Consider the following 13660-nt stretch of genomic DNA (forward strand, 5'->3'; position numbering starts at 1 on the left):
TATTTTGAATTATACAGGGAGCTTATGGAGCAGTTGTTTAGGGTTAATAAAACTAAACAAGAAGAAAAACATCCACTATTTATAATCCTAATTGACCCAGAGGCTTACATGTTATCAAAGAGACTTATGGGATATCTATGATAAAGTCATTGCATTGAAGCCACACTAAATGCCAGAGTCTTATTTATTACATAATTTTCCTTGATCTAGCATTGAGAATTTTTTTTTGATGTATCATCTCCAGATACCATTGCTATTCATCTCATAAGTTTTAACACATTTCACTGAATCTATATTCATGGAAATGAAATAAATGAATGCTATTATTTAAACAGTATATATTTTAGTTAAGAAAAACTATAATAATCATGATAACAATATACAATGACACTAATTACTCATAAAGTAAACCACCCTGGCATGTTCTGTCTCTCTTTGTTTTTAGACACAAAATCTTGATATCCCTCCTTGGCTTGCTTTAGAGCTTTCTTATGATCTTCCATTTCTTTATTAACACTGCCTTCAAACAAATCTGGAAACTTAAACTCCTCTCCTTTGGGCTAAAACAAATCCGAATACAATTCAATGAAAAAACCTTTTAACAAATATTTACCAATGTGACATAGGCGTATTTTATATCGTCGTCTTTGACAACATATCCGTGAGTTTTCTCTCTTCTAGTTTTCGGCATGTGTATCCTAGTACGTACATCCGCACACTTAACATCATAAATTTTTTCTAAATAATTTTTAATATCGTGTTTAGTCATTTCCATAGAACAGGAAAAGGTAACGATATTAGCGGGTTGCGCATGAGGAGGCCTAACCAGTTTCATCCAGAAGTTTGGAAGGAACACCCTCAACTGGGGCCCTCCTTTTTGATATATGGGATACCTGCAAAATGTACATTTAAAATTGTCGTAACAGAGTAAATATAAACATAATTACCATCTAGTAGACATTTTTGTTATTTATTATGCTTTTAATTCATTAATAAAACTATATTACAATTATTTTTCTTAAAACCTACTATATTTATTTAGGAATTTAGGTTATGGAGGATCGTTTCTTCTTGTTTCAATATATTCTGACATTTACTTTTTAAATTCTTTACATATCGTCAAATTACTTATAGTGTGATTTAGAACATAAATGCATTAGTGCATTAAACTTTTCATTGCCCAATAGTTTTTACATCATATTAAGTCCACATAAGTATTTGTGTTTTTTATCTAAAAAAAGATTATATTTTTTCGAAAAAAAAAATTGTACTCGCTGCTAACTTCATGAATAACCCAAAGGAAATACTTGCCTCCAGGCATGAAATTGCATAGTAAATTGTCGGTTGTCAACAATGTTATTTTGATGTTTGACGTTTATATTTGTTGTGTGCCGTGAACAATTTGTTGAGGAAAAATGGCAGAGCCCGAATTAAATGTAGACAGTTTGATACAAAGATTACTAGAAGGTAAATATCTTATTATTTTTATAGTTTGAATACCTTACAACCTTTCACGCAAGTAAAATTTTTGAAATATCTCCAATTTGCATGGTTTTCTCTTAATACACTATTAGTACTTCCTAATGATTGAGCTGTCAAATACATATTTTGCACTTTATTTCATATAAAAACCACAACTGTAAATATTTTCTATTGTTATTGATTTAATTTCGTATTACCGTTTGTTATCAATAGAAAAACAGTTCGAGCTTCATGTAAATATATATCTAGAGATTTATTTTTATACTTAGTTTTGCCTGTTTTTGTGCTGCTTTTGGTGTGATTTGGGGTAAAAGGGTATAAAATTCAGCAGGAGGCCCAACTCGATGTCAAGAAGAAGTCAAAAATAAAAGATATATTTTTATCCTCTGACAGTAAGAATACCAACATCTTTGCCTAATAGAAGTGTTGTAATATCTTAGCATAGGTACTAAAATAGTTTGGATAAACATTAACAAGGAAGTGATAATTCTCTCAAATATTCAAAACATTAGCAGAGTCTACTGTTTATGTAATTTTTTCTAGTACCATATTTTATGGAATTAGTCATACATTAAAAAATTTTCAGATAAAAATCAGCTATTAAACATAATGAATTGTATTACTGAAAACATTCTTTAACTGGATGATATTAAAAAAGCAATTATGAATTAAGTTTTAAATGTCTTTAGCTTGTAAAATAAATCCTGCATGGATTATGTCAAGGTTCTATTTCTATGAAAGGATTACCATAAAACAATGTTTCCATATTTTCCAGAAACAACAATAAACACATAATTGTATAATTTTACTAAAATATAACTTTCTAAAATTATAATATTTGCTGAACATATAATAGAAACATTATAGAAAGCATTTGAACATAATCCAAAGTTAGTCCAGACGAGGTAGATTTTGAAGTGAACTTTTTTAGATAATACACAGGTTTTTGATGATTATATTGAGATGCATGTTAAGAAAATTCATATCACAATTAGCGTAATTTTGCCAATATACTCCCTTGTGAATGGATGCTTTGACTTGATGGAAAATAATTTTTGCCAGACAAAAAAGCATTTTTGGTCAACTGGCCATCAAAGCTGTCAACATAAAAAATATAAATCATAAACAGTAATCTTCTTTCTGGTCTTCTTTAGTAAGAGTTTGGAATTTTTTAAAATGTATCTATGTTTTATTAACATGATTTACAAAAAATGTTCTCCAAATCCACACTGTTTGAACACAGCATCCATTGTGCAAATAGCTTTTTCCTATCCAAAGGTTCTTATATAATATGTATACAATTATAAGCCTGTTATGTTATCTGCCATCCCTAAACTTTTTGAACTACTTCATTCTAAACAAGTATCTCACTTGGCATTGTAGAAATCTCTTGATTAATGAGCAACTTGGATTTAGTCAGGGTAAATCTATGTCTACAAATGTTGTTTTTTTATCATGACTAAAGATGGGAGTATTCGAATACTGGAATTTAGTTTTTGTTTTATTTTTTTGTGATATATTCTACAATGTTTTTTTATTTTATTTATACTTAATTTCTATTTTTAATGTTCATTTAATATTTAAACTGTTTTTTTATTTTTAAGACAATAGTAGAATACTGAAATTTTGTTATTTGCTAATTAATTACTTTAAATATACCAAAAACTTATATGAAATAATATATTTAAACACTTTTTTATTAGAATAATTTTTGGTCTATTTTTTTGATACCTATCTAGAATGTTTTTATTTGTTTGCCAAAATTATATTTATTAGAAAACAAAAAAAAAACATACGCAAAACACACATATTTAATTGAAAAATCATAGATAAAGATTGGCAAACCGACTATTAATTTAAAATCTGATAGCCACAGTACTCGGTACTCAGTACTCAATAAAGTATCCGATTCCTTACTGTACTCGATTCCACGGTAACCGATTCCCATAAGTAATCGATTCTGACCATCACTAATCATGACTACATTGTCAAGGTTTTCTAGTGTGGGTACCAAGTTGACTCCATTTGTACCAATTTCTCGAAGGCTTTTGACACAGTAATCCATTTTTTGCTTATCTTTAGATTAATATGTATTCACTTTGCTGAATAGTTTCTTTCATGTTTAAGTAGTTATCTTGATAAAGGAGTTCAGTTTGTTTTTATAAAAGGTTCACTCACTATTCCCATCTTGGTCAGTTCAGGGGTCCAACAAGGTTTACATGTGGGTCTTCTTCTGTTTAACTTGTTTGTAAATGATATTTATGAGGTAATAGTTTTGTCAATTTTTGCTATTTGCTGAAGATCTTCAGCTATATTTCAAAGTTTCAAATCTATCTGTCTGTCTAAGGATCGGAGAAGACCTAGATGCTAGATGCAATTTTTGCATGTTGTTCACTCAGTTACAGAAAAAGGTTTTGTGGAAGCTGTTTTATAGATTCTTGGAATCTTTATCTGATTCTGTGTAATCTTTACAAGTCTTCTTATTACTTGGTTCTTTGCTGGATATTTGCTCTGTTTCTGCTTGCAGATGCAAAACTTGACTTAAGCTTGACATTTTTGTGGTAATATTCTACCAGCCCAAATTTTTAGTTGCACTCTTTCGTTAGACCTTCTGTGGAGTAGTGTTATTGGATATGCTGCCTCTTTCAGTGATTCTAAGTGAGACTCTTCCAATGACGCCTTTAATAATTCGTCAAGAATCTGTTTTGCATCAGCAATGTTGTCTGTTGTCTGGCAAGGATCTGCGCATAATAACCAGTCTCTATTGGAACCAAAGTGCTGAGATAAAGATGGGCAACTTACACAGTGGGAAGATAGATATTAAAAAGGGTGTACGACAGGGATGCGTCCTCTCGCCGCTCCTGTTCAATATATACTCTGAACAAATCTTCAGAGAAGCACTGGGAGAAGTTTCGGAGGGTATCAAAGTAAACGGAGAGGTAATTAATAATATTAGATATGCTGACGACACAGTTATTATCGCAAATGACTGCAACGAGCTTCAAAGACTCATGCAAAGCATACACACAGCAAGTCAAGAATATGGTTTAGAACTCAATGCAACCAAAACTAAATGCATGCTCATCAGCAGAACACAACAACCTCCGATGCAATTGACATTAAACAACCGAAAAATAGAACAAGTGGAGACATACACATACCTTGGAACCACAGTCAACACAAAATGGGACCAGTCAACAGAAATAAGATCACGAATTGAAAAAGCGCGAAACACTTTCAACAATATGAAAAATTGGTTCACAAGCAAAATCTCAATGGAACTAAAATTAAGACTGGTCAAGTGTTATGTCTTCCCGGTCTTGTTCTATGGAGCAGAGGCATGGACCACAACGGAAGTCACCCTGAAGAAACTAGAATCCTTTGAGCTGTGGATATATCGCCGTATTCTTCGGATATCCTGGACAGACCACATCACTAACGTGGAAGTAATGCAGAGAATAGGCAAAAGCAAAGAAATAATCTTCACCGTAAAAAAACGGAAGCTTGAGTACTTCGGACATGTCATGAGGCATACTAAGTACCGGCTGCTACAGTTAATAGTCCAAGGAAGAATCGACAGTAGGAGGGGACCGGGAAGAAGACTACACTCATGGATGCATAACCTGCGACAATGGTTCGGACTAACATCGACTGAACTGTTCAGAGGTGCCGTAAACAAAGTCAAAATAGCCTTGTTAATAGCCAACGTCCGAAACGGATAGGGCAAAGGAAGAAGAATGTTGTCTGTGATAATAATGATATATGTGACTCTAAGGTGATTAACTGTTCTCTGTTCCCCCAAGAAACTCCTATTTCATTGTGACTCTTCTTAGAGTTCTTCAATTATTAGTATTGAGGTCATAATTCTGTGTTTTTAAGAATCTGAGAATCTTAAGTGATTGATTGTTCTGACTATCGGAAATATGCCACAAGAATCCTAGTATAGGGAATATTTTTATTCTCCGCAAGTCTAAGTAAGATATCCAGTCTAAGTAACCTGTGACTCCAACCAAATGTGGCTTTATAAGTACAAGTACTTAAAGGGAGTGTACTATTCAATTAATTGATAGATTTCCGTCTTAGATATACTCTTTTAGTATGACCAGTAAAATATTTAACTGTTTATTCGAGATATGAGAAAAATCAACTCATTCAGCTGAGGTTTAGCACTAGATTATTTCGATCTGCTTTGCTGTAAACTAGATATTCAGTCTTTTCCATATTTATCGTCAAAACACAAGGCTTCATCCAACTTTCTGATCATACATTATCCTCATTCCCAGGTAATATGACCTGGTCATATTGACAATACCTTTTATTTTCGTATACATATTTTTAACAGTTTGAATATATCTCTTACACCATTCTTTTTTATTGCAAGCAACAATTTACTGAAGGATATGTTATCATAGGATTTTTTTAGATAAACAAATATCATGTGTTTCTAAGTTTCCGCCTGTTCTTTTTTTTAAACACTGTTTTAGGCAAAACAGGTTGTCAGAACAAGACCTTCCTACATGAAATCCACTTTGCTCCTCCTCTTCCGTAACTTGGTTTTCTATTTTTTATTTTATAATGTTGCCTTAAAGTCTAGAAATAGAGTTTTTAACACTTATACCTACCTATATAGTTGCAGCACTATATTCTCTCACCTTTTTTATATCCATTCTTTAAAAGTTTGATGGGGAGGCTCCATGATGGGGAGATGTCAATAGGACTTCCTTTACTTCAGTTGGTGTTATCGAGTCTTCTTCTATAAAAGATGTCTCTTACTGGAAAGCCTAGTAACAAATTGTGGACGATCTTTAGTCATTTTATTTATTTTCAACGGGCTGCTGCCCAATAAGATTAACAATGTTTACAATAGGTATATTCCAACATACTTATTTAAAAGAAATATTCAATGTATACCTATCTAAAAATTTTTCAATGTATATGTGTGTTAATTAAAAAGATTTCTTCTTCTTCTTTTTATATAGACATGACTCTCTCTGTTTTTCAATGTGCCTTCAATGTAAGTTGTCGTTCCATCGTTTTCGTTGTCTTCCTACTGATCGTCTTCCTATTGGGGAACCGTCTCTTGCCGTCTTTACTACTCTATTTGTTGTCATTCGGCTTATATGATCGTTCCATTCTACTCATCTATTTCTTACCCAGTTCTTGATGTTCTCCACCTTGCATCTACGTCGTATATCTCTACTTCTAGCTCTGTCCCATAGTGTCTTACCATCAATTTTTCTAAGTGTCATCTCTGCTGTTTCTAACATCCTTTTTGTCCTCTCTGTGTCAGGTCTTGTTTCTGCCGCATATGTCATTATTGGTCTGATGACTGTTTTGTAAATTCTGCCTTTCGTTTCTTTCCTGATCTTTTTATTTCTCCATATTGTTTCATTTAGGCAGCCTGCGGCTCTGTTTGCTCTATTCACTTGATCTTCCACTTCGGTTTCGATCTTTCCATAGCTAGATAATGTGATGCCTAGATATTTAAACTCCATCACTTATTCTATTATCTGACCTTCCATCTCCAATTTACATCTTAGTAAATTTTCTGGCGGTTATATTAAATTGGTGCAGCATATGTTGTAAATCATCTTCACTTTGAGAGAGTAGTATTGCGTCGTCTGCATAGCAGATTATTTTAAGCTGTTCGTCTCCCATTTAGTATCCTTTTTTAGTTCTTACTTTTTTTTATTTCATCCATAATCAAGTCAAATAATAGAGGACTTAGGGAATCTCCCTGTCTTATCCCATTGCTAGCTTCAATAGGGTCGGTTAGTTCTTCTATTTTTACTTTTATTGTGTTGTTATGGTAGATATTTTCGATCGTTTTGATTATTTCTAGAGGTATCTCTCTTGCATACAGTAAGTGGATAACGTCTTTATTAAAAAGACAATGAAATGAAATAAAATTTAAACATCACATATTTTAATTTTATATATCAAAATGATGACTACCTATTCCACAGCCACTCAAATAAACACATGCCTGGGTCCAGAAATGAATTCAGCTTTCGGTGCAAAAAATCTAGATCTGAATGAATATTTGCCCATCTTAGTGCTCGAGGTAAAAATTATTATATGCATAGTTGGTTCTATGAACAGGAACATAAAAAGTTTGGTTTAATCGTGTTCTATGTAGAGGTACATGCAGACCAACCTGCTCAAGTAGCTGAGGACACAAGACTGTAGAATTAATTATGCCATAAAGCATCTTTGCATCTTTAATTAATTGTCTTTCATATAATGTGGTGATACCAAGTTGGTTTTCAATTTGATCATAATTTCCTTGATTTAATTCGAAAGGTATACTCTGTTTATATGTACTTATTTCAAGAACTTGTGTTGGACTGTCTCGATTATACAAGAACAATACTCTAGATGTGATCTCATTAAAGAACCATATAGTGGTTTAATCGCTTCAATATTCTGAAAGTCTCTAGTGCATCTTTTTATAAAGCCAAGCATTTATAAAGACTTGGAAATTATGGACATATAATGCAATTCAAATAAAAGAGTCTAAATTAATTCCCAGATCATGAATTTCGGTAACCCACTCAACAAGAATGTTCTGTAGATTATAATTATATTCCATTGGGTCTCTCGATTGTCCAAAAGAAACAGTGTGACACTTGGATGCGTTCAGGACCATGGCATTCAGCACACACCATTGAGTCATTGGGTATGACACATATTTGAGTGGAATAGGCTGTAGAAAATTATTTACAATATCTGGTCCGTGACTGGATTCAACACCACTGTACCTCAACACAGTGGACACATAGGGCTTCCCCTCTGTGAATTCACAAACAACCAAAATCTCTTCAAATTATTTCCTAGTCATAATTCTGTTAAATAAATATGATTTCTCTAGCCTTCAGCTTTTAACAATTTACTGTTGGCCCTCAGTTGAGAAAAAGTCAGATAATCCAGAAGTGATTTGAAAAAAAGAATTTTTTTGTGAGCTTTCTTTTTCTCAACTATTAGGTCCTTCAACTTTGAAGAGAATCTACGTTTTGAATATGAGGATAAATAATTCTATAGCTAAGTAAACTGATTCAGTGGTTTTGCTAAAAATAAATTATCACAACAGAACTGTGATAAAAATCAGTTATTTTCACATGGTCCACTGACTTAAAGTTCCTATAGAAACCATCACTAACCAAAGCACTATCATTGGGGCACCTTTTGGCCATCTTTATCTCATTCCAGGGGTGGGTGGTGCATCCCCTTCCTCAAAAGAGCTTTATCTGCCCTGGACACAGTTACATCAGCATCATCAACCAGCACCAAGTCGAGAATATTACCAGTTGCATTCACAATAGTGTTGGACTGAAACAAATTGTGGTATGCATACATACCAGACAAAACCTGCAGGGCTTCAACTTCAGATACTGTGGCAGCTGGTAGAGAAATTGTTGTAGAGCTCATATCATTTGAAAACCATTCACAGTTTGGTGAATTGAAATCAGCAGCCAGATAATAGTGTGTAGATGGATAATCTTCAGCTAGTTTCAGAAAAAATGTTATATTTGTGGAAGATATGCTGTTCCTATAATAAACCAATTTGTACCTTTAGTCACCAAGACAAAAAGTTGCTCGATTGTCTGGTTAACTGCTAAATATCTACTGCTTAAGCTCTTATAAACTGCAATAAGGACTCCACCACCTCTTGAGAATAAACTTGTTTCTCTGGAACGATCAATTCTATATATGTTGAGGTCAAACAACTGCAGCTCTTTATTGGCATAGTTACATGTCAACCAAGTCTTGTTGAATATGATAATACTGTAATGAGAATAGGATACATTCATATATAAACTGCCGAGGTTAGTTCTTAAATCTCCTACATTTTGAAAATAAACCCACATTCCAGATGAAGACTGTGTTAGTTTTTTATTATTCTAGGAGTGCGATTTAAATACTTGATAAATAAGTTTTGATTGCCTTTTCTCCCTCTTTCCTCAAGTTCACACTTGATAGTGTTTAATGCAGTTATCTGGTTTGGGGTGAGGTCTGAATCGATAAAAATCTTTAATGACATGTCAAATACTCCTTCTGTTTCTGAACATTGACAGATAGTCCTGATGGTTATGAAGGACAATTCTGTATGAACAGTATCCATTTTTGTTCTTTTTTCCAATTCGTACAGCCTCAACAATATCAATGGCTGAGTTCATTAATCCAGATAAGATGGATCTGGCTTTGACTAAATTGTCATCCTCACCATACTCAGGCATATTAAAAATCATAATATTGTTGGATCTTTTCTGTCTCTCGATAATTTCACTAAGCACTGATTAGTCTGTTGTGTTTTGTTCCATGGCACCAGTTGTTTGAGGCAACCTTATATCTTTCAGACTGGATATTTCAGATCGAATTTCAGATTTAAGTTCATTAAAGCTTGCCTAAAAAGAACCATTCAAAGAGTCCAGCTTACTTCGAAGGGACTTTATTTGTTCTATCATGTCTATGGGCTGATTAGTAGTGTCCATTATGCTTCTCCAAAACATCTACTTGTATTGAGAGCCCAATCAAATTCTTAATTTTGAGAGTACCATCCTTGCACACATATGGTATTATTCTACTTGGCATCACAATTGCTCTGATTTCTGTAGTACTTACATTGGAACAATTTCTACACAATACCAACTTGCAATAATCACAAGGAAAACCAAAGACATCGATGGAAGACTGTGGTTCCTTAAAAATGCATGATTTATTGCATATATCACACGTGCCTGACATTATAGGTTAGGAGTTTAAAACTGCACAAAAACAAGAAATAATGTTGTAATGGCATAGTTGACTTCAATTGTATGGATAGGAAACAAGACAGGGAACCAATTAAGGCTGTTTACGCAATAAAATGCGCCTATTAACTTAATTCTTAACACCAAAAATCCTTCCAACAAAAATATAAAGAAACATCTTTACAGTATCTTGTGTAGTATTTCCGATTTTCTGTGTCATTTGTCATTAAATATATGATATGTGCCCGTTTATCTCTGCTACAGTTTGTAAAAACTAGGAACGACTTTGAAAATTCTACAATCGACAGGCCCCCTTTATGCGCGTTAAAATTACTGGAAATTATCTGAATAAAGGTCGCGGCATATTATCGTGCAAGTATAGTTTCCGGCATGTAGCGGTTCCATTCCCCAATTGGGCTGCGCGTTCACATTTTCATACATAGAACGTTTCAGTTTGGTTCGGTGAAGATATGATCTCGCTTTTCTCGACAAAAATTATAACGATGAAGAATGAAAAACTGTGTTAAAAAGAAGGTTTGAAGTACATCCAATGCTAAGAGAAAGAAAGAAGGAATGTGAATACTGGACTTTATACAGAGAATTAATTGATGACGATGAAAAATATTATGGATATTTTAGAATGAATAGGATTCAGTTTAAATATGTTTTAAATTTAATTTCACCTTCAGTTAAAAAACAAAATACTACATTTAACGAAGCCATACATATCAAACCAAAAAGTATTTTTAAAAAGAAGAGGTATCACTTCCGTACATAAGTCCTAATTGTTTATCACTTCCGTGATTAATTGTCACAAAGCAATAAAAACACATGCATAAATGACAAAATAGCCTCGAAAATTATTTTTTTAAATACTCTGTATCAAAATCAAATACCTAAATAAACAACGGGGGGAAAACAACGGACATCTAATTCACATTATCCTTACCAACCGGTTACGACTCGTTACGTAGCCGTCGGCATCAGTAAAATATTGTTTTCAAATATACTGAACGGAAACGGTAAGTGTCTTGAAAGGCTATGTTCCGGACAGTGTGCGTTGTTCATATTTAAAACCATTTAAATTATATTTTTCGGAAACTAAACGCTATGTGCTGGAAACGCAACGTGCACGATAATATGCCACGACCTTAAGAGAACTAAACTCGAGCTGTAAAGAAAGTTTAAAAATCAGGTAGACAAGTCCCGGCGTTCATCCATTTCTTTCTCCCCGAATATTTTCTCTGTCATTGTTTTATATTGTATAATGGGAAGTAAATATTGATGTATAGACCTGAAAACTTGATGCGAAGATATTACACACTTCAATTATTTAGAATTTTATTTTAGAGTAGCACATTTACAAGCTTTTGCTCTCAACAAATTATAAATTGACCACAATACTTTGAGAATTTGCTTAAAATGCTTGTTTGTATTTTATATTTTTTAGTTTGTTTTGCAGATAAATAAAGTAGATTAATTTTACATTGCTTTCGCATACCTTTCTGCATCATTAACTGTTATCTATAGACAAATGAAGTCATCGATGATTTTTGTTATCGTAATAGATTAAAGCAACAAGTGATTGATTATATTTTTCAATCTAACAAGGATATATAGTTTGATTTTGTTATTTACCCACTAGGATTATTATAAATAAAGAGGGATTAGGTAAAATTCAAATCGAATCAAGGGATATTCTAATGAATGATTTATACAGTTGAGTCCATGGTTCTTTACCCATGCGTCATCATTTAAAGCATACAAAATAAGTCGGAAATTTACTCCACGCAACATTACGTGACGGAAAGTGGCTACTGCTCCGATCACGGATTTTATTATAAAATTTGACGATATCAAAAAAATTTAATGTAAAATGTTGGTTTACTTTTTATAATTTTGGTGCAGAATTTATAAAAAATGTAATTAAATGTACAATAATATTTACAGTGTGTTAATGAAATAAGTAACAGTAAAATTATTTAAAGAATGAAACATTATTTAGCTCAAATAATATTGTTGCAAGATTTTGAACGTATGTTTTTCGTTTCCCATATTTCATTTTAATCACCTTCAGAATCTGAACTGTTATCGTCAATGTTAATTATTACAGGTTCGATATTAATATTTTCTTCTCTAATAATCCACTGTTCAATTAATTTGTTAGTAATAGTATGTTCTACACACGTTGCCCTTTGCGACATCGTTACACTTTTGAATTGCTACTTTTCACATACTTAAAACATGTTCATCTCTATGTCCATCTCTGCCAATATATGTATTATAGTATATTGCAATTTACCCATACTAATTTGATGGCATTATAATCTGGGTGATCTTTATAAAAATAGGAAGATTAAGATGGGCAGGACATCTGGCAAGATCACAGCAGAACAACCCTCCTAGAAGAATCCTTATGTCGCAACCTGTGGGGGTAGGCCAAAACTCAGATGGAGGGATGGTGTAGATGAGGATGGTAGACAAATAGGCGCAGCAAACTGGCAACAGTTGGCAATGGATAGAACTGACTGGCGTAATAGACTTGGGAAGGTCGAGGCTCTTTTATAGGGCTGTAGCACCAATGATGATGATGATAATCTGGGTGATACGGTGGCAATCTAAGTACTTTGTGCCCATGTTCACATATCAATTCATCTACAATATATATTTTCTTGTCAATTCATCTTGGCCAATTGTAACAATTCTGGTTTTAACTGATGTTCATCAAAATTAATACTGCATTTCTTCAACCAATCTAAAATTTTAACTATTTAGCGGAATGTTAATTCATGATTTCACTATGGTAGGGTGCGTTGTCGATGACACTCAAAGATGGGCGTTCTAAATTAGGAGAAATTGTTACTTATTCATTCAATAAATATTGAACTATTTATTTCACCGTGATAATCTGCACTCCAGGATTTTAAACAAAATAATAAACTGGCGTCACAAATAAAACCTTTTGCTGAACCGACATGAACCACCATATATCTTTTTCCATCATAACCACCTGCTTTACGTACACTTCTGCTTTTTCCCGGAGAAGATAAAAAAGAATTTTTTTTCTTTTCTTTTTCATATACATTTCTTTCACGTTTGCGAATACTTTAACAAAACCATTCCTTAACTGTGTGAATGAGGTTAACTTTGTATGTAAATTAATGGCAAAATAAAATACACTTACCATAAAATTTCAAACTCCAATGTAAAATTAGGACAATAATTAGTTTAGAGCGCCCATCATAACCAAACTTATATTTGCCAATTAATGTAAGCTTAAATGTCAGAGTTGCCACATCCTCTGTTATTTCATACTGTCACATAATATAGAAATGCATTGAAATTATATAAAAATTCATAAATTTTAATTAAATTAAAGATAATAATTAAATGCATATAGAATAAAATGATATAAAAAATTAATAGTA

At 32.8% G+C, this 13660-nt stretch overlaps 2 protein-coding genes across 3 annotated transcripts in view; one reads left to right on the forward strand and one right to left on the reverse strand.

Annotated features, from left to right (window-relative positions):
* Positions 1 to 321: 321 nt before the first annotated feature.
* On the reverse strand, positions 322 to 1193 carry mRpL23 (mitochondrial ribosomal protein L23). Its single transcript, XM_072540142.1, has 3 exons — positions 948 to 1193; positions 614 to 893; positions 322 to 560 (listed from the first exon to the last, which is right to left on the reverse strand). Exons 1-3 carry the CDS (start codon positions 959 to 961, stop codon positions 399 to 401), a joined length of 456 nt encoding a protein of 151 aa, XP_072396243.1. The 5' UTR covers positions 962 to 1193; the 3' UTR covers positions 322 to 398.
* Positions 1194 to 1329: 136 nt separating this feature from the next.
* Positions 1330 to 13660, forward strand: part of LOC140447474 (serine/threonine-protein phosphatase PP1-beta catalytic subunit) — a 42451-nt gene continuing 30120 nt past the window's right edge. Inside the window, exon 1 of one of the 2 annotated variants that reach the window (XM_072540139.1) lies at positions 1330 to 1467. In XM_072540139.1, the coding sequence (XP_072396240.1) occupies positions 1416 to 1467 (52 nt within the window). In that variant the 5' untranslated portion in view covers positions 1330 to 1415. Of the gene's footprint in view, positions 1468 to 1733; positions 1875 to 13660 lie in introns of those variants that run through there. The other variant, XM_072540140.1, reaches the window with a different exon arrangement.

The sequence above is a fragment of the Diabrotica undecimpunctata genome, chromosome 8 (genome assembly GCF_040954645.1).
Source record: "Diabrotica undecimpunctata isolate CICGRU chromosome 8, icDiaUnde3, whole genome shotgun sequence".
Classification (NCBI taxonomy): Eukaryota; Metazoa; Arthropoda; class Insecta; order Coleoptera; family Chrysomelidae; genus Diabrotica; species Diabrotica undecimpunctata.

What these genes read in the sequence shown, in the direction of transcription:
- mRpL23 (XM_072540142.1), bottom strand. An exon ending in AATACGCCTATGTCACATTG is followed by an intron (nt 561 to 613) that starts GTAAATATTTGT and finishes GATTTGTTTTAG; the next exon opens with CCCAAAGGAGAGGAGTTTAA.